The 27668-nt window shown below is 43.1% G+C and overlaps 2 protein-coding genes across 3 annotated transcripts; one reads left to right on the top strand and one right to left on the bottom strand.

Moving 5' to 3' along the window:
- Positions 1-705: 705 nt before the first annotated feature.
- HMMR (hyaluronan mediated motility receptor) lies at positions 706-20050 on the bottom strand. Of its 2 annotated transcripts, XM_033139827.1 has the most exons (17): positions 19923-20050; positions 18330-18428; positions 17293-17366; positions 14973-15062; positions 12750-12938; positions 11087-11167; positions 10362-10462; positions 8716-8787; positions 7224-7402; positions 6774-6892; positions 6145-6317; positions 5658-5774; positions 4135-4293; positions 3536-3682; positions 3349-3448; positions 2351-2527; positions 706-897 (listed from the first exon to the last, which is right to left on the bottom strand). In XM_033139827.1, exons 1-17 carry the CDS (start codon positions 20044-20046, stop codon positions 721-723), a joined length of 2178 nt encoding a protein of 725 aa, XP_032995718.1. In that variant the 5' UTR covers positions 20047-20050; the 3' UTR covers positions 706-720. The 2 variants fall into 2 exon arrangements, with proteins under 2 accessions (XP_032995718.1, XP_032995719.1); XM_033139828.1 differs by lacking the exon at positions 18330-18428 and having other exon boundaries at positions 19923-20048.
- Positions 20051-20811: 761 nt separating this feature from the next.
- NUDCD2 (NudC domain containing 2) lies at positions 20812-25000 on the top strand. The gene is made up of 4 exons (XM_033139826.1): positions 20812-21059; positions 22603-22651; positions 23967-24118; positions 24670-25000. Exons 1-4 carry the CDS (start codon positions 20871-20873, stop codon positions 24751-24753), a joined length of 474 nt encoding a protein of 157 aa, XP_032995717.1. The 5' UTR covers positions 20812-20870; the 3' UTR covers positions 24754-25000.
- The last annotated feature ends 2668 nt before the right edge of the window (positions 25001-27668 follow it).

The raw sequence follows: 27668 nt of genomic DNA, 5'->3' as shown, positions 1-27668 counted from the left end.
AAAAGTACATGTTTAAAGACACCATTCAGTTGAATTTAAAGGTCAGGACTTGTATTATGTTCACATATGAAGCGGCAACATGTGGATTTGTTTCATGTTCTGTTTGATCGAAATCAGGCTGGATTTTATTTGTTACCTATTGTACAGAAAATACATTGTTAGATACTTGAAAAAGGCTTCTTAGTGACTGCCTGCCTCCCTGTGCATGGCAGGCATGAACAGTTCAGAAATAATGCAGGAAATATCAGGATGGAAATACAGATCAAGAAAAATCACAGGACCACTGCTAAATAGCCCTGTGTAAATCTCTAAGCCAGGGGTGGGGAACTTTTATGGATCTGCAAGCCCGAAATTTCAGGATCCAGCCTCACAGGACTTCAAAAGCACACGTACCGCCTAGGCAACAGGTGCATGAAGGAGTTCCCTGCAAGATGGTAGAGATGAAACCTGCTTTGTTTTGCCAACACACTATCAGGAATGCCCTTCTAGGCTTCTGATTGTGCACTGGCAACTATATCTCTGCCAGACCTACATATAATCAGGTGTGGGGCAAGTTTTTGATATTTGGGTAAACAATTACTTGCACCCAGGTTCCATTTTTGTTTTACTGTTCATTACTTAATTATAAATTTAAAAGATAATACAAATTAAAGAAATTAGGTTCACTGGAATATTATCAACATCCTTAAAAACACTTGAGAAATTTGAACTGTGGTGTATTTATGCAGACTCACTTTCTTTAAAAGGTGTTTTGGGATTGACGTTTTCCTTGGCAGGATGCTGAAAAGCCTTAGAAGGATCGAATCGCCTAACACCTTGAATCGCATTCATTTGATCCTCGAGCTCTCCCCGAACTTTCTTTTCCTTTGCTACTTGAGATCGTAGTTTTAATACCTCCTGAAGAACAGAAGACTTCAATGTAAGTTAAACAACAAATTCAGTGACAACAACGTGAAAAGATTTGACTCAAAACCGGTTCAGTTAAACTTTATCCGACTTAATTCCACTCAATCTGAAGGCCTAAACTGCACAACAGCTTAAAAATTAACTCATGGATTGTGTATGTACAAAAATCTTGATAATAAAAATCTAGTTTTAATATAATAGGATAGTTGGGAAAAGATTAGTCCTTGAAGAATGCTCTTCTACTCCCCCACACTCCCAAAATTGAAATTCCCCCTTTCATTAGGCAGTACAACAGGAAATCCTCTCTTACTTTTACCTGCAAAAAGCTCCTGGCTGGTCTCACTTTACACTATTGTTGGCTCTGTTTCCACATCACAGTAAGCCATATTAAAAACACAACTCTGGTAGCATGCTGATACAGGCTCAGGTTTGTCATGCTGTCTGGCCTTGTGAATTGTTTCTCTCCAAATAAACTCTGAGCAGGAAGCCAAGAACAAACCTTGTTTACTACTACAGTATTGGTTTCTGTCTCTGCAAACAAACTATGACCTGGGTTTGAGGCACAAAAAGAACAACGGGAGCTGAATGAGAACTTTTCAGCACCTATTCACATTAAATCATAGCATTTAACTATGGTTTAATGTGACGTGTGAACCGGGCAACTGTCATGGATAAGTGCACTGGATAAAAATCCATTAGGCTTTATCAGCTTTTAAAGATATCTACATCAAACAAAGATCTAGGACACATTCGGAATCTTCTGCGGCTGTGACTATCAGAAAGCATATGTTCAGCTTTTAAAAGACTAAACTCAATGGGTCCAATTGCCAAAAAATGAGGAATAGCAAATAAACTCCATCTCTATGCACATTATCTTTGTTCCGACAGACATGTAGCCTCAAACTTCTCTCAGCACAGACCTTGAAATGGTAGACTCACAGAGTCTGGCTGGCTTGTGGTTTCTTTACATCCTTTTCTGCAACACTCCCTGCTGCCCCCAGCCAGGTGCAAAAATAGTCATCTGCATCCTGCCAGTTGACAGGAACTTGTGAAGTAGGTTCCCTCACCCCCTTAAACGCTATTTTAATTCACATGTTTATTTCATCTAATTTTTAACCCACCCCCTTCAAACAAGCAAACCTATGGTAGTGTACATTAATATGAAAAACAGGTAATTCCACTAAAAAACTTTAAAAGAATCAGTATAACAGCTACTCCTTACTTATTGTCAGTGGCTCAATATGTCAACCATCTACCTTAAAAAGCCCGGCTGGTGCTGAAAACATATGCATTTCTTTATACCTCATGTCATCTCCCCTACCCCCAAAATGTTAGGCCATTGCTGGATTTTTTCCACGGCCCCCATTTTGCATCCAGACTGATGGGCACTCAGCCTTCTGAGTTTGTTTTGCTCTAACCCATAGCAATGCTGCATATCACAAACCTGTTTCAGTTGTGCATTCTCTTCTTTCAGTTTCACTACATGCTTGATTTTCTGCTTCTGATTCTGATGGCCCAACAGCTCGGCATATGCATCACTAAGTTTGTTCAGCTCTTCTTGGGCGGCACCATTCTCATTCAAAAGGGCATTCCTCTCTGCCTCGTATGCATCAAGTTGTTTCTGAAATGTAACATTTAATATACACTGAACTACAAGAGATCAGCAAAACTCGAGTTACTTTCAGATACTGTGTCCTTACTGTATAACCAATTTAATAATGAAACTGCCCATACCACCCCCCCACACCCCAGATGAAATCCAACATCAACCCCCCCTCCCAATCTGCTTGAAGGTCCCCAACCCTCCAGATAAGTTTCTGGAAGGCATAGAGGGCTGTAAAGGGAAAAGGGAACTGTACATGTATGGTCATCACTGAATTTTACCCACAGCTAATAGTGTTTAAGGCAGGGGTAGTCAACCTCGTCCCCACCGCCTACTAGTGGGCGTTTCAGGTTTCTAGGTGGGTGGTAGGGGGTTCTACAGCACAAGCTGAATCCTCCTTCGATCGAGGAAGAAGAGTTTAGATTTGATATCCTGCTTTATCACTACCCGAAGGAGTCTCAAAGCGGCTAACATTCTCCTTTCCCTTCCTCCCCCCACAACAAACACTCTGTGAGGTGAGTGAGGCTGAGAGACTTCAAAGAAGTGTGACTAGCCCAAGGTCACCCAGCAGCTGCATGTGGAGGAGCGGAGACGCGAACTTGATTCCCCAGATTGCGAGTCTACCGCTCTTAACCACTACACCACACTGGCTCTTGAGCACTGGTAGGTGGTAAGGAAATTTTACCATCAAGAAAGATGCATTAGTGGGCAGTAGGGAAAGAAAGGTTGACTACTCCTGGTTTAAGACAATGGGAGAACCTGGAGTAGTGCAAATTCCAGAATTTATTTTGGTATTTTTTTGCGGTATCTAGACTCTTAATGGCTTTAATCAGACTAACCTGAAAGGGTTTGACTTTATTAAGCAGGTCTTCGTACCGGGTACGCCATGTTTCCAGGCTCTCTCTGCAATCAGCTTCTACTTTTTCAGCAACTATTCTCCTAAGGAAACAGAAGTTATTAACCTTTGTGAGCCACCTTTTTGGCCAGAAGGCAGCACAGAAATAAACTCAAACTTCTGAAACTTACCTTTCTATTTCAAGTTGCTTTTTAAAATCTTCACTTTGTTCTTCAAGTTTTGCTTGCAGGTTAGCAATTTCCACAGTACTCGATTCTTTGATTCTTTTTATTTCTTCATCTTTTAATGCTAATTTTGTCTGGGCATCCAGAATCATCCTAAGTGGGGAGTAGGTAAAGGGAGGGGGGAGAGCTTTTTAAATTCTCCACCTGATGGATGGTTGGCAAAAAAATAGAATGAACATATAGATATCACTTTGTAGGATCAAATCTATTATGCAATTTACACACTGGTACAATGCGAAGGATTTGCATTTTTAAATTATTATTATACAAATCGTATCCTGTAAGCATGCTTTTCTTTGATAGGACCAAGAGACAACAAGACTGCTTCCCTCAGCTGTTATGTGGGCCTTTGGAGATGAATATGTAGTTTATTCTGACTAAACCTTTTGACCGGGGGGGGGGGGGAGCAATGCTATAATTTATGATCTGTGCTAGTGAGGAACAACTCTTTAGCCTAGACAGTCAGAAATTTGGCTGAGCGAACACATGTAAATATCATCCCACTTCACCATCAGGTCTATCAGGTGAAATTTCTTATTCCTTACCTTGCATTTTCTTCCTGCGCCATGTCTTTTGCATGCTGAGCATCTTCCATCTTTTGAGTCATGTGCTGAACAGTTTTGTTCATCTCAAGTAATCTGTCCTGCAGGGCCGTTTTCTGTTGTTTGAGGCGTGTGATTTCTTGGTCCACAACAGCTTTGAAACTAAGAAGGGTTACAATATTTACATTCCTGCTTGACTTGGACACTGCCCTCAAGCTCTCCTTTGCCATGCCTTACACACCATGCCTTGACCCACACCCACCCCTGGCATTGGTCAACTCATTCTTCCCATTCCTCCTTGCCTACATGTCAACAGCTTAGATCAAGTCGGGGGGAGGAGATAAACTTCCTTCAGCGGTGCAAACTATCCGGACAAGGGTCATGCTGCTTCAGAGCTCTGCACAGCAGAATTCAAGTCATTGGTGTGAATTAAGCCTTTATCAAGGACTTAATGCCACTTTCCCCATGTGCCACTGAAGGATACCATTTGGACTTCACACAAAACTCCATCATGCTGCTAGTCAAATGATGCCTTCCTTTTTTCTATCCCTCCCACATCAGGGATGGGAAGCCTATAGCCTTCCAGGTGTTGTCAGACTCCAACTCCCATCATACCCAATTGCTGGGCATGCTACTGGGGGATGATGGGCATTGGAGTCCCAACAGCATCTGGGGTGACCAACCGTTTATCCACTCCTGCCCCCACGAAAGGGAGACTAGCAAGGTTGGTGTCATAGACAGCTATTTGATTACCCACCCACCCTCATTTCAGCAAAGTTAGTTAAATATATTGAACCTTGTAACACAACAGCAAGGTAGTCCGTACTCATTTTATGGCATATAAGAAGCAATACCAGGGGGTGGAAGAGGGCAGGGCAAAGGGACCACCCGGCTTCTGCTCCTCCTGGATACTTTCCTTCCTCCCCAGCACCACCTGCCTTTTGGGAAGGATCCCAAAGAGAGTGTGTGTCTACTACTCCTTTGTTGCAGAAGCAAGTAAATGCACATGCAAGATGAATGTGCCTGCAGCAGTTTGCCCTGATAAAACTCTGGAACTGGAGTCGGGGACCTAAAACCCTCTTCAAGTGTGCATGCACACGAAAGCTCATACCAAGAACAAACTTAGTTGGTCTCTAAGGTGCTACTGGAAGGAATTTTTTATTTTTTATTTTGTTTCAAGTGTCGAGTTCAGTTTTGTGTCAATGGGAGATGAAAGCTGAAATAAATAAGAATCATTTGAGGGGGGGCGGGGGCGGGAGACACACAAAGACTTATCCAATGCCGCACAGCAATACCCACAATTTGCTTTGCCCATCCCATCACCATGTCCTGACTTGGATGTTTACGTGGACCAAAGGAAAAGGGGAAATGCCAATGTTCTACAGATCTTAAGACCAGCATCAACCAAAATAATTCAACTTGTGAAAGAGGGAGAGAAGGAGACAGAGGGGAAACACACCATTTACAGGTACACAAGAGCAAAGCAGAAATGAAAGCATCCACTTACTACACAAAGACTTACGTACTTTTCAAATTCAGCAATGGACTCCCCAAGCCTACGCAGAATATTGCTTTGCTCTTCTTGCATCTTCACAACGGTACTTCTGCGCAATAAAGCTAATCTCTCCAACTCTTCATTTTTCCTGAGGTGGGGAGTGGTGAGTCAAAAAGTGAACAGCAGTATTTTTTTTAAGAACAGCCCCCCAAAGCTAGCCAAAATTTTATGAGCCAGTGCCTCCAAGTGCTTGTTTCTGTGTCCAATGCAACCTTTCCATTTAAGTACCCTAGTCCTTTTGAGTTGAAAGCAATGTGCACAAAATGGCTCAGTGCTCTCTCTCTCTCTCTCTCTCTCACACACACACACACACACATATTTTATCAATATATGTCATGTGATCTTTTTCACCTGCAGCTTGAAAGACTACAGCTCAGGTACAGGTTTGTCCACCTCACCTGCCATTTGTGAGAACTATGTCTAAATGTAAATATGCAAATCACTATTTCTCTACATACCCTCTCAGTTCTGCTTCCAGTGCTGCTAGCTTCTCAGCTTGGGATTCCTTCACATTTTCCAAGTTTTTCACCACCATTTCAACTTGGTCGTCTTTAGCGTGCAGTCTCTCCAACTCAGCCATGGTTTCTCTCAATTCTCTTTCCAATCCCTGACGCAAATCAGCAGAAGCCACCTGAAGTGGATTCAACAAATAGCATGTAGCTCGAGTGAACCCATTAATTAGAACAATCTGCCAAGTTATCCTTCCTTCTTATCATGTTCTGCTTCACCCCAACATTCTCTGCCACTGCTTCCTAATTTAAGAAAGTTTCTATTTTTTGAAACTATTTTGATGAAATTTTGAGACACTACCCCACCACATATTAAATTTCTAGGTACGGTAGATATAACACAGCCCAATCTCTCCGTGGGTGATTGAAATTGGGGTTGCAGATTCAAAAATCAGAGATATAACCCAAAGCTATGCCCATTGTGCTCCAATACTGTCGAGAGTAAAATAGGTTAGGAAGCTTCAGATAATGTGAAAAAATAGCACAAAATCTCCAACAGTAGTTGTTCTTTGTCTGCAAATGGTGACTAGCGGGATAAAACTCTTCAGCTTGCTAGACTCCTGCTCAGCTTTGTTTACATTATAGGCTTCCTTCTCCTTTTGGCGCTCCTGTTCTTCTTGAATCAGTTTTTCTTTCAGAAGATCTATCTCTGCATTTGCAGTTTTCTCCTTTTCTCCATATTCAATTAAGCATTTCTCTTTAAAAAAAAAAAAAGAACACAAAGTTACACAAAAAAACTGCTTGGATATAGATACAACTTTTTAAATTCTAACCATTCTGCTCTGCCATTCCCAGATCATTCCTAGATTCCTGCATTTGTGTCTCCAAAGTAAAAGTAACATACAGGAAGAGGTTTGCTTGGCACAATGATTTCCACCACCAATAAAAATAGATTGCCTCATAATACTGTGCACATCAGTCAAGATTAAACTTTGAGCTGTCGTCGAGAAAATGAGAGCCAGCTGTGGTCTGTTTTGAAAGTAACGTAGGCATATTTGGCCAAAACACACCATTAACTTTATGGTTACCTTTTTGCTGTTCAAGCAACTTGCATCTTTCATGCAGTTCTTCAATTTCTGTAGACAGCGTTGCTTCTTTCATTTGAAGAGTATTTTGCAACTTGTCAATGTCTTTATTCTTGGCTTCTATTATTGCCTCTAACTGAATGACATCCACCTTGTATTTATCAACTTGTTCTGCAACATTGCTGTTGGGGAGGAAAAAAAGAAACACGTGATGTTCTTAGTTTACAGTAGGTTTACTTTGGCAAAAGTTAGATCTCAGCTCAGCAACTTCCACTAGCTTTGCAATGTAGTGAGTCTTATTTTAGGCCTCTGTACTGCCAGCAGTCTCTTCTGAGAAATATTCTGAAGTAGTCACATTTTACTACTGCTTGAAGAAGAGATCACAACAATATCTTGGTAAACATGCCCTAGTTATTTTTGTTTAGTTTAGTTTAAGGTTACATTTAGCATGCTGCTCCTTGATCGGATATTCATTTCATCTTCAGGAAAGGACTTGGATCCCATTAACATCCTCAAACTCTCCAAACCAGAAACAGAGGTCACCCAAAGTCCTTTAGAAGTCACAATGCTTGAAACAATTGCTGGGACTGAAATATGCCAAAAAGTTACCCCAACAGGCCCTTCTGATTTTGTTACTGTTCCTAAAATGCCCAAAGATGCATTTAGGAGAGGTAATGGCTCTCTTGCAGTTTTAGAAGCTTCTGGCTGATGACTCCTCAACGTATATTATTCCTTCAATGGGGGAGTAAGAGTAGCAGGTATCCACAACCTAAACACTCCAGTGTCTAAATGCATTCCCAAATAAACATAAGCTGGTATGTTAGCCAAAGATATAGGAATATTAGCAAACTGCATTTTCTAGTCTCGCCTCTCCCAAACTGGTACCCTCCAGATGGAATCCAAATCCCATTAAATTTAGCTAGCAATGCCACTGGTCTGAGATAAACAGATGCTGTAGTATAGCAACATCTTGATGACACCTGGCTGGAGAAGACAATCTTAATTAACCATAATCTCTACCCTTATAAATGATGGATGCACCAGCATCTTGGGCCAGAACAGCTGCCTGCTGGTAGTCTCTTCTTTTCTCAACATTACCATCAATGCTAACTCAAGATTGATCAGTAAGCTAACATGGACAATTGTGGTCCACCCCAAACACAAATGCCAACTGAAGACTGGGGCACTTCTCCACACCCTGCCTTCACTTCCATAGAAAACCAGCTTTTATCTCAGTTAGCATTTGTGACACTCACTCTGAGAACCAGCAATGGACTCGTCACCTCTAAAAACGTGGCTCGTGGAAGTTATGGCTTTGGGAACCACTAGTTTCACACTTCAGCTTAACAAGTGCAGACAAATGCATGATTAGGCAAATTCAAATCTTAGGCTTTTCGTAGAAATAAAACGTACAAGGCCAAGTGCCAAGGTTCCTTTACCAGACAGTGCTTGCGTCAAAGCTGTGAAATTAAGATTGTAAGTATACTTGACTTACGCAAGTTCTGCAATGTATTCCAGGAGATTCTCTAAGTCACATGTCTCTTCAGCTTGCCTTTCACTTGCTGTCCTAAAACAGAATGAAAATGTATGGGAGCACGGCATAGGGTCTTTAGAAACTCGAACAGAAAATAGTGAGTGTTAAGTTTTCCAAAAAGAACGTTTGTTTCAGCCATGTAGGGGCCTAAAATATGTAGTTAATTTTCAACCAGAAAGTACAAAATAACCAAGAAATGGAAATAAGCAGTTTCTTTCCTAGGATATACAGAAGATCAGTTACTTAGAATCCTTACCACAGCCCAGGTAGCAGCTGAGCATTACAAAGTTGAAAACCATTGGGAAAAGATGCAGAGGACCATATTCAACTAACTCCTTCTGAAAGGACCCCCACTGAAATTAATGAACCTAACTTAGTCATGTCCATTAACTTTAATGTGTCTACCCTGAGTAGGACTAGCACTGAATATGACCAAGAATAACCACAATCCCCTCTTATCTTAATGTCCCAGAAGTCAAGCTTGCTTGGCAGTTTTTGTTTAACCAGGTGCATAAAGGCAAATAAGTGTTCCTGATTGTAAGAGAAAAATAAGGCATCAATGTCACCTTTCTGAAATGTGTTTTTACATTTAAAAAAATAATTCTATGGATATGTGTTCAAAATCATGGCCCACGTTGTCAAATGTTCACTGACAATTTAGACATACAATCTCCATTTCTATCTAAACATTATTATATCAGTATCCAAGGGTACGCAAAGCCACAGCAAATAATAAAGCCTAGAGACCAATTGAATTGTGGAAAGCAGCAGCGTGGTGCTGCTCATGTTATCGCATAACAAGCAATAGAAGCCATACTCAGTAGAGACTCCATCCTCAACCACGACAGGTTAAGACCTGAAAACAATCACTCTGTTCTGGATACTTCTGGACCATTGATATCACTACAGTCATCACGTTCCAGCTCTTTTCTTATCTGTTCCTCTTAAAGGGAAAGGCACTTAAGAGTTCAGGAGTCACAGGAGAAAGCAACACTGAATACAAGGACAACACCCCTCTTCCTCTCCACTCCCAGCTAAGCCATTGTTATAAACAGAGGTGTTGATTTTGAACAGAAATCCATTTTGGTAGAATAGTGGGGAGGTTTACTGCCCAACATCTGGTTTTAATTATTATTGATTCCATGGCTCTCTAGTGAGCAGATGGTACTGCTTCCTGTCACTAAAGATGTCCAACTTGGACACGCTAGTAAAAAAAAAACAAGTTATGGATACAACATGGCTCAAATTGCTTGGCCGCTCTAAAAGATTCCAACAGAGCATTATTGCTAACTAAGGAGTAAAGTAACTGAAGTTGAATGGACTAGCTGAAGGAAACATACTATAGCTTGCAAATGGATTTCACTGGCCACTCACCTGCACCAAGTCTGAAATACTTGTGTTAAGTAATGCCTATTTTTTTTTCTTTTTTAAAAAAGAAAAAAGCCATAAAAAGTAACATTTGGGTGTTTCAGAAAGCAGTTTGCCGTAGAAGATGGTTACCGAATCTTACCTTTCAAGACCCTCCTACACTTAAAAGGTTAGCCTATTGAAGTACCACAAAGTTAACAAAAAAGGGTTGCTGCTTGACATTTCATGCAGTAACTTACAGTTGCTCTTCCAGCTGTGCTACTTTTCCCTGTGACTGCTCCAAGTCTTTTTGAACTTTGTGCAGTTTCGTTTCTGTGTCTTCCTGTTTAGCAGGGCCTGTCTAAAAACCACACACATAGGCATTACACAAAAGCTTAAAACCTTAAAAGATCACCAAATCTTACCTTATTCAAAAATTTTAAGTTTAGCAGCAGTAAGTCAACCAATAAAAGGAACCTAGCCTGAGCAATGTGAACTCTCCCACTGTTCAATGTCTACATTAGCAATTTTGAACTCTCCCTCACTGATGGATTCATAAAGAAAACCTGTAGTCCTAGCAGATCAACATTGAGGGTGGTATTCAACTACTGCATCCCATCAGGGCAAGGGTTTCTGCTTGCACAATAAGAATACTGCTCCCCGCCAAATTTGCTCCAGTGTTGAGGGAACCCCAAAACAATTTTTCTGGGATGTGGTGGTGGTGAAGGGAAGAACATCCTTTTGTGCAAGGAGAAATCTTTGCACTAATGGAATGAGACTTAGCATTACATTAGATTTCACCCTCCCTCTCCCCATAAGCCAAGAAGTTTAAAGTCTAAGTATCTATATGAAGAAGTGTGCATGCACACGAAAGCTCATACCAAGAACAAACTTAGTTGGTCTCTAAGGTGCTACTGGAAGGAATTTTTTTGTTTTATACTGTGATAGATATGGTTTTAATCCCAGTCTGAGTACTGTAACTCACCTTCTTTGCATTTCTAAGATTCCGCAGCTTCATTACCTCCATCCATAGCCTTGTATTCTTCCGTGTTCCATCTTCATGGAACTTAAGGGGAGAAAGCAAGAGAGAAGGAAATTTTCTTCTCAATTTTAGTTCCGATTTTTAGGAATCTTCAGGAGCAACCTAGCTAGAACAAATCCTATCTAGCCAAAATTATCCTCTGGCATTCTAGATTCCAGTGGGAACAAATTGGAGTGTGAGCCTACAGAATTGTTCAATGTTGTTAAAACTGTGAAAGAGCTCCAAAAGGACCTCTCCAAACTGAATCGGTGGTAAAACAGCAAATAAAATTCAATGTAAACATGTAGAAAGTGATGCATACAAGGACAAAAATACCCTCGATTTCACATGTTTACTCTTGGGTTCTGAAATGGCATTGACTGGCCAGGAATGAGACCTTGGGGTCATAGTGGATAGTTTGCCGAAGATGTTGACCCAGTGTGTGGCAGCTGTGGGAAAAGGCCACCAAGTTGGCTTTAAAAGAGGATTAGACAAATTCATGGAGGACAAGGCTATCAATGGCTACTAGCAACAGTGGCTCTGCCACTGTCTCTGAATACCAGTTGCTGAGAATTGCAGGTGGGCAGAGTGCAGTTGCGCTCATGTCCTGCTTACAGGCTTCCCACAGGCATCTGGTTGGCCACTGTGAGATGCGTCATTGGCCTGATCCAGTAGGATCATCTAATGTAGAATGCCCCAAAAGATTAATTTAAATAAAGAGAAGTCCCCTTGCAGTCAATGGAACTTATTCCCATGCCTTGTGTGTTCAGCAGCCTTGCCCAACCTGATGCCCTCCATACTCCCAGCATCCTTGATCATTGGCTATGCTGCCTGGGGTCAATGGGAACTGTAGTCCAACACATCTGGAGAGCATCAAATTGCAGAAGGCTATTGCAGGGAATTACAGTCTCCAGCACGTGCATAAATCCCTCCATTGGAAATCAGTGCTTGGAAGTGCACACAATACGTAGTTACTTCTGTGTTCATCTTTTCAATGCCAATGTAGGGTGTCCTGCTGAAAGGGAACTTGCTGCACAAAACCCTCACATTTTAAAGTGTGTTAAAGGGAAGAATGCCCCATGCTTAAGTTTGTTACTGTCCAAAGTCACATTAAGTAGATAGTGAGACAATATATTCAAACCCTGGTTGTTGAACATAATCTGTTCCGGAAGCCCGTTCAGCTTCCGAAATGTTCAGCAATCGAGGCGCAGCTTACGATTGGCTGCAAGAGCCTCCTGCACTTGAGCAGAAGCTGCGTCAGATGCTCAGCTTCCGAAAAACGTTTCGAAAACCGGAACATTTATTTTTGGGTTTTCGGCATTCGGGAGCCAAGTTTTAACTGTATACACCCCAAAATTAGTATTTACTTGGTAAAATAAAGGTATAATTGTAAACAGCTTAGCAGGGCCACCAAGAAAGGTGGAGAAAGAATGGACACCATCTTTATTTTATTAACTACAAAGATTATAACATGTTTATGAAATTACTGTTCACCCACTGTGCCTTAAGGGCAGACCCATTCAAGGACAAAGATTTGCAGGAGGAAACTGCCACCAGAAGTGCTCATCCTGCCTCTTAAAGTGGGGCCAAATACCACAGCAGCTACATAAACCATAATGATATGTACCTTTGATTTCAGTAATTCATTGGTCCTGCTCAACTCCAACTGCAGCTTTTCCAGAGAAGCAATAGTCGCCAAAAGTGAGGTTTTCTCCCTAATTGCAGCAGATAGCTTTGACTCAGACTTCGCAAGATCTTCCTCCAGAGCTTGCAGCCTTTTATCCTGCTGGCCACGTTCCCCAATCAGCACTCGAATCTACAGTAACAGGCATGAAATTAGCTGAGAAATAGTTCCAGGAAGCAAGTCCCCACTCCCCTACAATATTGTTTCATTACTAGTTAAAATTCCAAAATGTTCTCGTTATAAGTAACACAAATGAATTCATTGTCCCAGGGCACTTGCAGACTGTCATTATTTTTGGGTGGGATTCAGTCCAGTGTAAGAAACTGAGAGATGAAAGCTAGGAGCTAAACGGCACCTTAAAACTAGGTTGTGAGCGCAACAATGGAATGTCTAGGTACGCTTTTTTACAATACAAAGCTGAAAATGAATGAACTGCAGCTAAAATATTATGTTCATTTTTCACATGGTCTAGTCCTTCCCCTCCCTGCGCCCTCTTCTCCAGTCTTCAGAGAGTAGCTGGAAGTGGGGAGGCAGAAAAAGACCCCCCTTTCCTTCTACTCTGCAGTTTTAATCTGAAATCTTAGGCACAGTACTACGCCCTGAGCTCAGAAACTACTAATGAAATTTCCCGGTCACAAAATGTGCCTTGAACAATGGGTTTCCAACACTGATTCAGTTGCAATGCCAGCAAATTCAGTTTGCCACAATTACAGTTGTTTGGGAAGGCTTGTTTCACAAACCTACTTCCCTGAATGATCAGACTTTTTGCGATATAAGGAAGTGGTGGGGAAACGCAGTGGAACTGATGCAGTGTCATCAAAGCTCCCTACAAATACATCAGATTGAATGCTCAGTAAAGCAAGCTGTCTGAATGGAACCTCAAGTCACCCACCAGAGCAATAAGTCACATGTCAGCTTTTATAAATGATTTAAAAGTAAGCTTACACAAGTAAGCCAACCATAAATCCAACATTGCATATAAGCAAATAACTATCACTGAAATACTCCAGGCACCTGTAACATTAATGTCAAAATGGTTTATGATGTAGAGTTTGATGACAGTCAGGTGACTTACCCTTAAAGGCCCTTGGGTACTTCCAAGGGGAGTTTCCTATTGTGTTGACTAATGCAGAAGTTGATTTGGCCACCCACTTATTTAAACATCACTAGGAAATTTGGGTAGACAGTAGTGACACTGAGGGAAAATGCTGCACCCCCAATATATCCAGTGTCTTGGGTCAAATTATGTAATAACGTGTCAAATCTTTGGCTCTCCAACGAGCCTGAAGAGGTTTAAGAATTAATTGAGACCTAATAATAATATAATAATTTATTATTTATATGCTGTCCGTCTGACTGGGTTTCCCCAGCCACTCTGGGCAGATTCCAACAAATTAAACACATTAAGCACAGTAAAACATCAAACATTAAAAACTTCCCTATACAGGGCTGCTTTCAGATTCTGCAAACCTATTCTAAAAGAACCATAGATGCTCACACCTGTAATAAACAAAAATCTGCTCTTATTCCCTTATGGGGTACACAAGAGCCCTTGTAAAATCCTTTGCAGGTTCTCCATCGGTAGGAGAATATAACAGAGGCCAACCAGAGAAGATTGAGAAGCAAAGTCTTTTCCCACATACCGGAGAGCAGGGAAAAAACCTCGAACAAAGGAGCGCCTCCCCTTATATATAAATTTGAAATTGCCCACACTGCCATTCAAGACCACCCCCCAAAGCATCATACATATGTCACAAAAAGGCAGTCGCCAACAAATTTCAACAGAAATCTGAGAAGTTCGTTTTTCTCCTGCCTGCCAATTTACGGTATATAATAAAGTCTTATCTGATTGCCTTTCCTGGGTAGCCAGGCCATTCCTTTGAGATGGTGATTACTTAATTTCTGAGACAATGGGAAGGTTCCCTCACCCCCTCCCTCCTTGCAGAGAAACATTTAGTAAACATTTGGTCAGTTTTGAGAGTAAAAATGGTGTCGGGAATCAAAATGGTGTGAGGCCTGTCTTCCTGTGCTGCTTCAGACATGTGGCCTTGTTTTGCTTGGCACACTTATGAGCAATTATTATATGACCTTGATATTCTTACAACACACCAGAAATGCAATAGATTTATTTAAATAAGCTACAAAAAGAGAAAGAGGTGCTCATACCTCCTTTTCCAACTCCTTGCATGTTTTCAAGTCTTTATTGCTGGCCAAATCCTTTCCTGCTTTCATTCCCGAGCTGTTTGGCTTTAAATTCTAGGGGCCAAGAAAAAAAGTTTGTTTCATAAAAGGACTGAAACCTAAAAACCAATTTCCTTTTGATTTCACCCACACTTTATGAGCACAGCTTTTCAGAAGCACAAATGCAACTTATCCAGCAGACGGTTGAGAAATACAGTGGTACCTTGGGTTACAGACGCTTCAGATTACAGACTCCACTAACCCAGAAATAGTACCTCGGGTTAAGAACTTTACCTCAGGATGAGAACAGAAATCATGTGCCGGCGACAGCAGGAGGCCCCATTAGCTAAAGTGGTACCTCAGGTTAAGAACAGTTTCAGTTTAAGAATGGACCTCCAGAACAAATTAAGTTCTTAATCCAAGGTACCACTGTGTACGCATGCACCTTCCCAATTGCTGGGGCGAAAAAATTCCACAAATTTCTATGCATGAAGAAACTCCTAAAGACAAGTGATATTTCTGTCTATCTCAGTTTGACAGTTATAACAGGTTTTCAAAAGGACTGCATTTGTAAAGAAAAGAAAAACCTTTGGCAAAATTATCCTGGGTGGGGTGCAGAGTTTTGTGGTGCTTACCTTATTTTTTATGGTAAGTAATGGGTGTATGTCTCACCAACTGTCTGCCCTCTACAGCCTACTTGGGTGTCCATATTTGCTGTTGCTGCTGCTGTGAGTGGGAAGACCGCTCCCTCCTCTGGCCAACTCCATCGGGCCTAGGAGGCGGGCCTACACTCAACTGCCACAGCTTAAGAGGCTCCAGAGAAGCCTCCGGAACATTGCTGCTGTTGCTGCTGCTGTGAGTGGGAAGACCGCTCCCTCCTCTGGCCAACTCCATCGGGCCTAGGAGGCGGGCCTACACTCAACTGCCACAGCTTAAGAGGCTCCAGAGAAGCCTCCGGAACATTGCTGCTGTTGCTGCTGCTGTGAGTGGAAAGACCGCTCCCTCCTCTGGCCAACTCCATCGGGCCTAGGAGGCGGGCCTACACTCAACTGCCACAGCTTAAGAGGCTCCAGAGAAGCCTCCGGAACATTGCTGCTGTTGCTGCTGCTGTGAGTGGGAAGACCGCTCCCTCCTCTGGCCAACTCCATCGGGCCTAGGAGGCGGGCCTACACTCAACTGCCACAGCTTAAGAGGCTCCAGAGAAGCCTCCGGAACATTGCTGCTGTTGCTGCTGCTGTGAGTGGGAAGACCGCTCCCTCCTCTGGCCAACTCCATCGGGCCTAGGAGGCGGGCCTACACTCAACTGCCACAGCTTAAGAGGCTCCAGAGAAGCCTCCGGAACATTGCTGCTGTTGCTGCTGCTGTGAGTGGGAAGACCGCTCCCTCCTCTGGCCAACTCCATCGGGCCTAGGAGGCGGGCCTACACTCAACTGCCACAGCTTAAGAGGCTCCAGAGAAGCCTCCGGAACATTGCTGCTGTTGCTGCTGCTGTGAGTGGGAAGACCGCTCCCTCCTCTGGCCAACTCCATCGGGCCTAGGAGGCGGGCCTACACTCAACTGCCACAGCTTAAGAGGCTCCAGAGAAGCCTCCGGAACATTGCTGCTGTTGCTGCTGCTGTGAGTGGGAAGACCGCTCCCTCCTCTGGCCAACTCCATCGGGCCTAGGAGGCGGGCCTACACTCAACTGCCACAGCTTAAGAGGCTCCAGAGAAGCCTCCGGAACATTGCTGCTGTTGCTGCTGCTGTGAGTGGGAAGACCGCTCCCTCCTCTGGCCAACTCCATCGGGCCTAGGAGGCGGGCCTACACTCACCAACACAGCTTAAGAGGCGCCGAGAAGGGCAGCCTCGGCTCTTGCTCTGTAAATTTACATTGCAATGTAGCCAAAGCAAATTCCGGGTATATTGGGAAATGTACTTGGCCAATAAATTATTATTCTATTCTATTCTATTCTATTCATATTTCAATTAAAGTCAAGGGGAGGAGGTCATGAAGCAACTCTTCCCACGGGACTTTCTCAAGTCAGGAAGCCCAGACAGCCAGGGAGGCTGCAAAGGACTGGAAAATGTTTACTATAAAGTGTGCATATATAACGCTCCACCCTATGCCATCTTGCAACAATAAGGTAAGTTTGAAACCTACATCCATAAAAATTATAGAGAAGTACTATTGAGTTCCAAGAACAAAGCAGAAACATGGAAGCCATTCCCCGGGGAGAAAAAAATAATAATGAAAAGTTAAAGGGCAGATTTTGACACAGCACTATAAAAATGCCAAGGGAGACACAAGATAAAATATGAATCCTACTTTCGAGTCAAGTTTTCTTGAAGCAGTTGATGAAGGTTTCATGCTGGTAGCATTCTGCTGAATTCCTGCATCCTCTATGAAAAGAAAAAAATAAGAGAATTTTCACCAGATTCCATTTCCAAATTATTTGTTCAACATCCTTAGATGTTCAGCATCCATAGATGGGGAACACAAGAACAATCCATGAAATGATGCTTGTGGGCAAAATGAAATACAGAACCAAGTGCATTATCCATTCAGTGTAACATAGAACCCTGGCAGATCAAGGTTCCACTTGCACAAATATAAACCAATCACCCCTGAATTAGAAGAGGGTGGCAAGGTTGCACTATTGCACTTGTCTGTGTCCCCACATGTGAAATTCCCATCTTGCAGAACCACCTGAAAAACGTTTTCGTTTCAGCCATTTAAAAAACAGACTACTGGTAAGCAGATGTACTTCTATTTCCCAGGTGTCTCCCAGAAAACTTTATACCACCATTCCCACATTGTCCAGACATCACAAAACAAACATTGGCTATAAGCAAATCTACTTTAGGGCATGGATAAGTGCCACAGCATGAGGTTACAAGGAGAAAGTTGGAATGACTACGTGTGAGTAAGCTAACATGTACACAAGCACAAGTCGCCCTCTTAGCGTTATTTTACCTTCCATTATTCTTTGTGTGTTTAAACTAGACAGCAAAATGAACAAATTTATAATTAAACAAGTAGGAATCCAACAAACAGGAGTTCTAAAGCAGAAGGACAGTAAGTGTTAATGCACATCCATAACAAGCGCAAGCCATAACTCCAGCGAAAGCTCCTAAACCTCTCAGTAGTGTGTACACTGTATATGAACATACATGAGTGCTGACTGCGCACATGTGAGTCCAGGTACACACGCATAACACTACTGGAGGTCACTGACAAACATGGAACATGGTTAAGAATAGAAAATGAGAACAGACTCTTCAAGCATGAAGCGCAGATCTGAAACTTGCTAAAGAAGCATCAAGCAAGCATTTGCCAATCCTGCTTCTCTATGACTTCATTACCCATATGCTCTTTGAATCGCTGGGACTTGTCAAAAGACACAGGTCCTTTTGATGGATCTGAAGCTTTGACGTCATAAGCGCCTGGTGATGGGGCACAAGCTAAATGAGGTGGGAAGAAGGATGAACATTCAGCAAAAATCAAAGCCCTAATTACAAGACCCTCATTAAAAAATGCATTTTGGATAGCCAGCTGTTGCAGAAAAAGCTCAATTAATCCTTACTGCACTGTTTGCATTCATTACATTGTGCACTGCGGTTCTTTCACCTCCTTTTCATATTTCTGTTGTGGAAGGGAACATACTTTTGATAAAACTGTTTATCTAGTCTGCACCAACTAAAACAATAACAATGATCTTGAAAGTGTCAGGAACCATTGAGCAATAATACAAATATTATACAATGTAACCATTTGCAATATTTTTATAACAAAAGGGAAAAAAACTCCTGCCATTTCCTGGTGCCTTAAGAATTGCTCTGAAAGTCAATTTTAAAATGGAGGGGGCAAAACTTAGGGCCAGTCCGACTATCAGCTAGAGAAAAACAAAGGAAGGGAGCAGTGGCGATGTGTTGGGAGGACTAAATTCTATGTGCACAAGGCCTGTCTGGCACCACGTAAGCCAGCTGGTGCCTTTAGGTGCAGTGAATGACCCTGTACCATCACCAATTTTTATTATTATAATTGGGTTTTATAAACAAGAATAATGTTGTACAAATAAGTATACAGTACCAAGTTTTCTCGTGTCATTTGAATATCACAAAAATAACATAATAAATGTGGAGCAATATCTACAACATGTGGTTCATTATTAGTGGTCAATGTATGAGTTCTTGGTTCATGAATTGCTTTACATAATTAGCAAGAAAGGAGGAGGAGGAGAAGAAGGAGGAGGGTTTGGATTTAATATCCCACCTTATCACTACCCAAAGGAGACTCAAAGCAGCTAACAGTCTCCTTTCCCTTCCTCTCCCACAACAAACACTCTGAGGTGAGTGGGGCTGAGAGACTTCAGAGAAGTGTGACTAGCCCAAGGTCACCAAGCAGCTGCATGTGGAGGAGCGGAGACGTGAACCCGGTTCCCCAGATTAAGAGTCTACCACTCTTAACCACTACACCACACTGGCTCTCGTGAGGGGGAATGGTAAGTAGGGTCGGGTCGGGTGGTTATGCTTCTATTCTTCTACATACCATCACCAACATTTATACATGGAATAGGAGGCAGGAGCAGTGTCTTGGCCTTTGCCTCAGGCAGCAAAAACACCTTGAGCCGGTCATACTAGACTACAAACAGGTTGGTACCGAAGTGAGACCGGGCTTTGGACAAGAGAAGGCCAAACATCGCCTTCAGTGGGGAAGTGGTAGAGAATTAAGTGGAGCTTCCATGTTCAGAGGCAGTGTACCTTAGAGAAACGGGGACAAAAAGAGGTTGTGGGGCGGGGAGGGCTGTGGGTTTCTTGCAACGCGAAGAGATGGGTGGTGGACTAGACGGGCTCTTAGCAAAGTCCTGGATAGATACTCCCCGCTGCTTATTCACCCTCTGAGCTCTTTGGAGACGCAACCGAGCGCCCCTTCTCCCCTCCCGGCCCGTTACTCACTTGGTGCCTCATTGAAGCGCCTGAGAGGAGCCTTCGGGAACGACATGGCGAAAAGCAGCCTCCGCCCAGCCTGCAGCGAGTAGAACGAATTCAAAAAACCGCGGCGCCCCGCCTCCCGCGTCATATGAACTCAAGGCAGCCAATCAGGAACGCGCGCCGCCGCCCAAGACGCTGCCATTGGGAGGGAGGCGGGCTGGCGAGGGGGCAACGCAGAGATAGAAAGGGGAAGAGAAGCAGCCGGCGGGGCATAGCAGCTGTGAGGCGGAACGGCTCAGAAGCCAGTCCCCTGGGCCTCCAAGGGGCTTACTCCCAGGAAGGCGGGCCAAGGGCGTCGCAGTCTCATTTAACGGCCTCACTTTGTGTAAATGTATAGGGAGCACTCTGACGAGGAAATCTATAAACGGTATGGGAGGCGTCAGCAAACGAATTCATCGCATCGTGTTAAGGTCTCCTTGCATGGCGAAAACTCTTCCTATATTCCAGCCGTTTTCGTTGCAATAGCCTTGATTTTAACGCGTTCTCCTCTTGTACTGTAGACGACAGATGTAGTTTTCTGATCCAAGCGCCTTTCCTTCTGCGCGCCTCCGGGGGGGATGGGGGGATGCATGCGAGCATCGTCCGGGGACGCATCCCGAGTAGCGAGCGCATTCCCCAAACACAATTTGCATTTCAAATCTACGACAATAAGCCTTTCCAAACATGAGTCTGTCTGGCTGGGTGGGGTTAGGTACAACCTTATATTCTCCAAAATGTCCGCCTTCCCTTACTTGCAGAACATTTTTTTTAAATGGAGACTGCTCTCATTTTTCTAGCTCTATGGGCAGTGAAAAGCTGGCGGAAGTGGGGCACTTCGAGGACCACTTCCGGGACGGGTTGCGAGGCGCATGCGCCCTTACCCCGAAGCTGGGGTCGTGGGGGGGGGGATGAGGCGAGGCGCCCGGTGAGTGGATGTCGGCGCCGTTCGAAGAGCGCAGCGGGCTGGTGCCGTGCGCCACCCCCTGGGGCCGCTGGTACCAGACCATGGAAGAGGTGTTCATCGAGGTGGACGTGCCGCAGGGGACCCGCGCGAGGAGCGTCGAGTGCAGCCTCAAGAGCCGCCACCTGTCTCTCTCCGTGGCCGGCGAGGAAGTGCTCAAGGTGCGGGGAGGAGGAGGAGGAAGAGGCAGGGACCAGGGGCGGCAATTCCGCGGCCAAAGCGCACGGCTTCTCCCAAAGGAATCCTGAAACTGCAGAGCCAGAGTTCCCAGCGCCCTTTGCAAACCGCAGTTGCCAAGATCTAGCTGTGACTGCAAGTGGGTTGGGCTAGATGGCCCTCGGCGCCCCTTCCAACTCTTCAGTCCTGTGGCTCTGCGGATTCTTGGGAGGAAGCCATGCGCGTTGGGAGTGGTTTTAAGTGCATGGTTTCCTTTCTTAGTCTCTTGTAGTTAGACTTGCTGTGCCATAACCATGCCTTGGACTAGATCCAGTGCCGCATTTACGTATAAGCTAAACCAGCTATAGCTTAGGGCCCCACTGTCTTGCCCCCCCCCCCAAAAGGGGGAAAAACCACCTGAATGTACATTTCCACAATATAAGATAAAAAATCAAATAAAATAAAACCTACATACAGCAGCAGTGTTTTGTGTTGTGTAGGCTCCTATGATGTAAGTAATGGGCCCCGCCTGCTAGCCTGTTCCCTAAAATATCACTGGTTTGCTCATTTCTATATCAATTACTTTGATAAAATACATATTTTGTTATGTGCAAATGGCTTTAGATACCTATTAGGTCCATAAATTACCATACAGCATATATTCAACACAAAAAACAGTGACAATTTATTGTTGGCAAAGGACAGCTGGACATATAAAGGGCCCCATTACCTTCAGTAGCTTAGGGCCTCATCAAACCTAAATCCGAGCCTGACTAGATCACTGGTTTCCAACCTTTTTTTGGCCATGCCCCACCTAAGCATCTCTAAAATCCTGGTGCCACTCCCCCCAACATATTATTATTATTACTATTAATAATAATAATATTTAAAAAAGTGAACTCCTATTCATGTGGAGGAAGCCTGAAAGGCCATTAACTGTTAATAATTCTCAAATTGCCACCCTGTGGGGCGTGTGCCCCACGTTGGGAACCACGGGACTAGATGATCCTTGTGGTACTTTCCAACTCTCCAGTTCTATGATTCTTCTTTCTCTAGCTCCATCGCCTACCTCCCAAAGCTAGTCTGGCTGCATACTAAATATGTAACTGCCTCAGTTCTTCTGCTGTAAGATGAGACATTCTGCATCAAGGCAAAAAGTCCATCTGGAAAGTTGTATGATTCTGCCTTTATAGAATGGAATACAAATTCATGAGAAATAAAGGGTTTTATATTCAGCTTATATTGCACTATTGGGATGTTGCACGCATAATATAATCCTTGCAAACTGTATAATTAAAATGGCAACACCAGACAAGGAGATTGAGTCCCTGTAATTAAACAAATTTACTAAACTAGTTAACAAGTTGGTGGGGTTTTTTTCCCTCCAAAAAATAGACCGAATCTAACAATTATCATTTACTTACATGCAACACAAAACAAATGGTATTTCTGGAACCAGCTTAAGAAGTTTGAAGTTTTAAGCAAATCTTGTTTGTTTACAAATACATGTTGCAACATGCTTTTTAAAACAGTTAATATTTCTTTCAGGGTAAACTCTTTGATTCTACAATAGCGGATGAAGCAACATGGACACTAGGTAAAAAAACCTTTGTTGAAGTGAACTTTTGGGAGGCAATTTAGTTTCTTTGTTGAGTTTTCTTTCTCCGGTAAAGTTAATGTTTTATTCGTGGAATTCACATGGTGTTTTCATCCTTCCTTGCGAGGACACAGGAAGATTCACGCGTGGATTGGCAGAGCCTCCTTTCTCCCTCCCTTCTCCTGAACTGCCTGGGGAGTGGAAGTAACAGATGAAATGAAGTTTTGTGCTGAATCTGTTTTCAGAATATTTCCACTGTTTTAGAATACTTGTTATAAATTGTGGTTGTGTTTGCTGCCTTGGGCTCCTTCAGGAGGACGAGTGGGATATAAATTCAACAAATAAATAAAAGTCTGTGCATGCCTCCCATACACTCAAACAGCCTTCCTATTATGTTATGTGAGTTCCAGTTACTGCCTCCTTTGGCTGAGCATAGAGATAGTTGGATGAGGTCATGATAGGCGGGCACAGACCTCCAATTCCTCATTAAGGCCTATTGTGCTCATCATTCATGCATTGGGACTAAATGGGAGCATGTGGGGCTGTTACTGCATCTGCATGTGGAAGGTTTGTTTCTGTGAGGTTTGTCTTTTATGGAGGGGTCCACAAAGGTGCTCAACAGCCTGTTGCTGGGGAGAACATTTTATTTTTATTTTGATCTGGTACAAGCACAAAAAAGGAAAGAACTCTCACCTCCTATGTATGCCTAAAGAATTATGCTTAGAGGAATGGCAGGTGTAGTGAAGCTAGAGAAATAGAACTATCTTTTTTCTTCCTCTCCCAGTTCAGTAAATGTTTGTCAGTCCATAATACTCCTGCAGAGGCATGAAGTTTGAGTCTTATTAAACAATTTGTGTACCACTTTACAAGCTTCAGTCAACTGGGAATGTGTTAATGTGATGATAAATCTCAGAATCTCTGACAGCAATTTCACACAGCCAAGCTGTCATATGATTGCTGCTGTTAATAATTGGTCATCTTCCATCGATCTAAGTGCACTACACCGGGGTCAGAGAACCACTGCCCCTCCCAAGCAGGATGTCCATTGATATCTGAAGGGCCAGAGGTTCCTGACTCCTGCAGCACACTAACCATCAGAGTCTGAGGATGAATATATGAAGACGAAACAACTTAGTCACAAAAGGAAAGCTCGTTCATTTGGTGTTGGCTCCACAAACACTGTGTGTAATACAGTTTAGAGAGAGCACATGTCTTTGCTTGCTGGTCAAAAAAAGGAGCAGGTATAAATGCAAGCAAGTTTCCAGCTGTTGTGTGTAATCTTCCTCTCTTAAAAAAAAAAAAAAAAAACTTTTAGAGGACCAGAAGCTGATACGAATCGTCTTGACGAAAACCAACCGTGATGCTGGAAATTGTTGGAGTTCTTTGCTTGAGAACGAGTATGCTGCTGATCCTTGGGTCCAGGACCAGATGCAAAGGAAGCTGACGCTAGAAAGGTTCCAAAGAGAGGCAAGTCTGTGGATGCCAGTTAATGTTTGTGGCTATGTTTTTGAACCAAGATTTGTCCATTACGAAAGCAGGGTATTGAGACGTATCCTTAATATAGCCGCAGTGGTATATAAATCATCTAAGTAAACGAAGTAGCAGTAGTGATCCCACTGACCATATTCCCAGTGTCCTTAAGTTGTGCCAGTTCTACCCTCTCTACTTCTGACGTAGGAGCTGAATATGCAATGGTCTGGACTGGGGCAGAGCGGGTGGCAGAGAGGCAGTGCACACAGGGATGTTGGGGTTGGGTGCGCTTATTACACAATTTAGGGAAGAGATGGAGAACCTATGGCCCTTTGGATGGTGTGACTCCCATGAATCCACAGCCAGTGTGGTCCGTGGTCCTCAGAGATAATGGAAACTGCAGTTCAACAACAACTGCAGGTTGGCGACCCCTGGGTTAGACCTTTAGACTAAATGCTTCTTTTAATTTGCAAAGCCGTTAGCAAATGCTGCAAGTTAATCTGATGAATGAAATGCTTTTTTGCATGTTGTTGTTTTTTTCTTCCCAGAACCCTGGATTTGACTTCAGTGGAGCAGAAATTTCTGGAAACTACAGCAAAGGAGGGCCAGATTTCTCTAGTCTTGGAAGATAGCTGTCTGTTCCCCCCCCCAAATGTATTCCCTTGAACTCAAGCAAAAATGTTGTGAAATATAAATTGGCCAAAGAACTCACCTGTGAGAACTAGGCTTAAAAATAGTTCACTGCTTTTTCTCGATCGCTTTTAGATCACTGAACGACAATAGGCTTTTATTTAAATTGTGCTAACATGGTAATGCTATGGCATATACATAATTCACAGGTCAGTACTATATGTATATCAACAATAAAAAACCTATAATGCTATTATTATTATTATTATTATTATTATTATTATTATTATTATTATTATTATTATTATTATTATTATTATTATTATTTAAAAACAACAACCAGAAACCCTGCCAGCTCAAAGTTATGTTGAAGAACTATAGGGCGCATCATTCTTTGGAATAAGACTACTACTCCCCAAGTGCTCCTGGCTTTCATTTTGACAGAAAACTGCCAACATGGCAAGTTAGTAAAATGAATTTTGAAGTGACGTTCTATGTTGTGATATAAAAAAGCACGTTCTTTTGAAGGCTGGGTAATTAAAAGCAGATGTGGCATGCTGTTGAGATTCTGTGTGGCATCCACTCAGTTGACCCAAGCACAACTTGGATTATGTGGAAGTGCCTGTAGACCCAGCTATGTACGCTAAAGTGTGGTGTACAGGTAGCTCATAACTTACGTGAGGGTTCAGTTCCAGGAGTTCATGCAGAGGCTCAAAAATGCACAAAGCCAGGAAACCCCAGAACCCGTGCAAGGTGGAGCACTGCTTACCTGACTTTGAGAAGGCAGCGCAAGGGCTGTGGCATCACCTTCCCAAAGCCAAGTAAGCCCGTGATTGCAACTTTGTGTAGGTGGTTGTGGGGAAATAAATAAATGGGAGAGCGAGCGGGCTTCCTCTGGCCTTTATTCCGCACCCCACCCACACGAATTTGCAATTTCTTAAGTGAAATAAGCATAAGATGTGAGTTACCTGTAATTAGAATCTCCCATGCTTTTGTGCCAAGTTCATCTGTAAGATAAACCCTGAACCGAAAGCATGAAGCCAACCAGCTGCAATCTTGGGCAGAGTAACCTTGGAGTAATATTCTTCCTGGGCCTCTACCCAGACCAAGTCAGTCATCATTCCAGTGGTCTCTCCACAAGGCTGGTGGCGGTTCAGACTTTGATTCAAAGAACTGCCTTGCATACAACCAAGAGCTGTGGCAATCCCCGTTGGGTTTTTGACTTTTAGTATTTGATGAAGGCCTGGTGCTGTAACTGCTTTAGAACACAGAAAGAGTTTCAATAGGGTTTGCCCTGCAGCTTCCCCTCTTGCCATTTGAGAAACTCCGGACCAAAACGTCATTGGGCATGCAGAGGTAGTTGCAATATACTTTTATTCTTTAGCTCTTGTCTGTACAGTACTGCCCATAAAGCTTTAAATGTTTAGTTTGTAAACATCTTTTTTTAATAAGAACGTAAAATGTACTTCTTATGCAGTCAAGAAATGGTATAACAGTTGCACCCCGTTCTAGAACAGCTGTGAAGAACATGTGGTTCTTCAGAGAGATACTGTTGGACTCCAGCTCCTATCAGCAAACATGGCTAATTGTCAAAAGATATTGGGAACTGGTCCAACATCAACTGGAGAGTCATAGGTCCCCCACCCTAATAGGCAGTAAGTGCAATGTCATTTTGTTTCCTGTAGTCATACCTTGGATCTCAAACGCCTTGGCTCCCAAACAAATTGGCTCCCGAATGATCAAAACCTGGAAGTAAGTGTTCCAGTTTTTGAATGGTTTTCGGAAGCCAAACGTCCAGCGTGGCTTTGCAGCCAATCAGAAGCCGCGCCTTGGTTTTTGATTGGTTCCAGGAACGCATTGTTTGAGAACCAAGTTCCGACTGTATATACAGTGAAATGAATACACTTAATTGCAGTTTGTCTGGTTACCTCTTACATCTTTAAGTTCCCTGCGGAGGTAATAATTTTCATGTTTGAGAAAGTCAAACCTTTCCATGAATTAGTTTATACAATATGCAGAAACTGGGATGTGTTTATAATTTCCAAGTTAAAATCTCTTTGCTGAAGCCTACTCCAAAAGCTCAAAGCTATTGTTTTAGCTATTCAGTTGCCACGAGCTGTATTTGTGTACAAATGGATCAAACCTCAGAGCAGCTTTATTTTGTTTATATTGTGTCTAAACATACACTTAGCTTCCATGTGGCTAGGGTGGGTGGAAAGCCTTTGTTGCTAAAAGGGTTACAGTACAGTGGTGCCCCGCTAGACGAAAATAATTCGTCCCGCGAAAATTTTCGTCTAGCGGGGTTTTCGTCTTGCGGAGCGGCAATGGGAGCCGCGCTCCGCAAAAACGAGAAAAAAAAAAAGACGAAATTTTTTCGTCTAGCGGGGCAGCCTCCCGCTAGACGAATGCTTTCGTCTAGCGAGTTTTTCGTCTAGCGAAGCATTCGTCTAGCGGGGTACCACTGTACAGTGTTGAGCAAAGTTGTCTTGTAAGCAAAAGAGCTTCTGCCTGTGCAACAGGACTTCCTCTTTGCTTGTGCACCCCATCTGCTCTGGGGGTTGGAGAAAAGTACCAGGACAGATGTTACATGGGGAGTGGAAGTGCTTGTATCAATGAGACAACTAGGTTTTATACAGCCCCTGTGTCTTGATCATTCATTGAGCTATGATGTTGCTGTATAGCAAACAAACTGAAAATTTTAACTGGCCTAGGGCAGCAAAAACTGCCCCAGACCTATCTGCAAAAAGTGAAAACTAGCACTAGGTTGTGTGGGGGGTGACTGAAGAGCAGTCCCCCTGCAAAGTTTATTTCCACAAAGGAATTCCATTTATGCAGTGGCACTCCACACAAATAGACCACTTTATGTCTGGTGCACATGTAACCTAGACAGATGACTAGTTTGGCTTCTAACTCCCTA

This window comes from Lacerta agilis, chromosome 2 (genome assembly GCF_009819535.1).
Source record: "Lacerta agilis isolate rLacAgi1 chromosome 2, rLacAgi1.pri, whole genome shotgun sequence".
Lineage (NCBI taxonomy): Eukaryota > Metazoa > Chordata > Lepidosauria > Squamata > Lacertidae > Lacerta > Lacerta agilis.
This window is presented reverse-complemented; position numbering and strand designations above follow the sequence as displayed.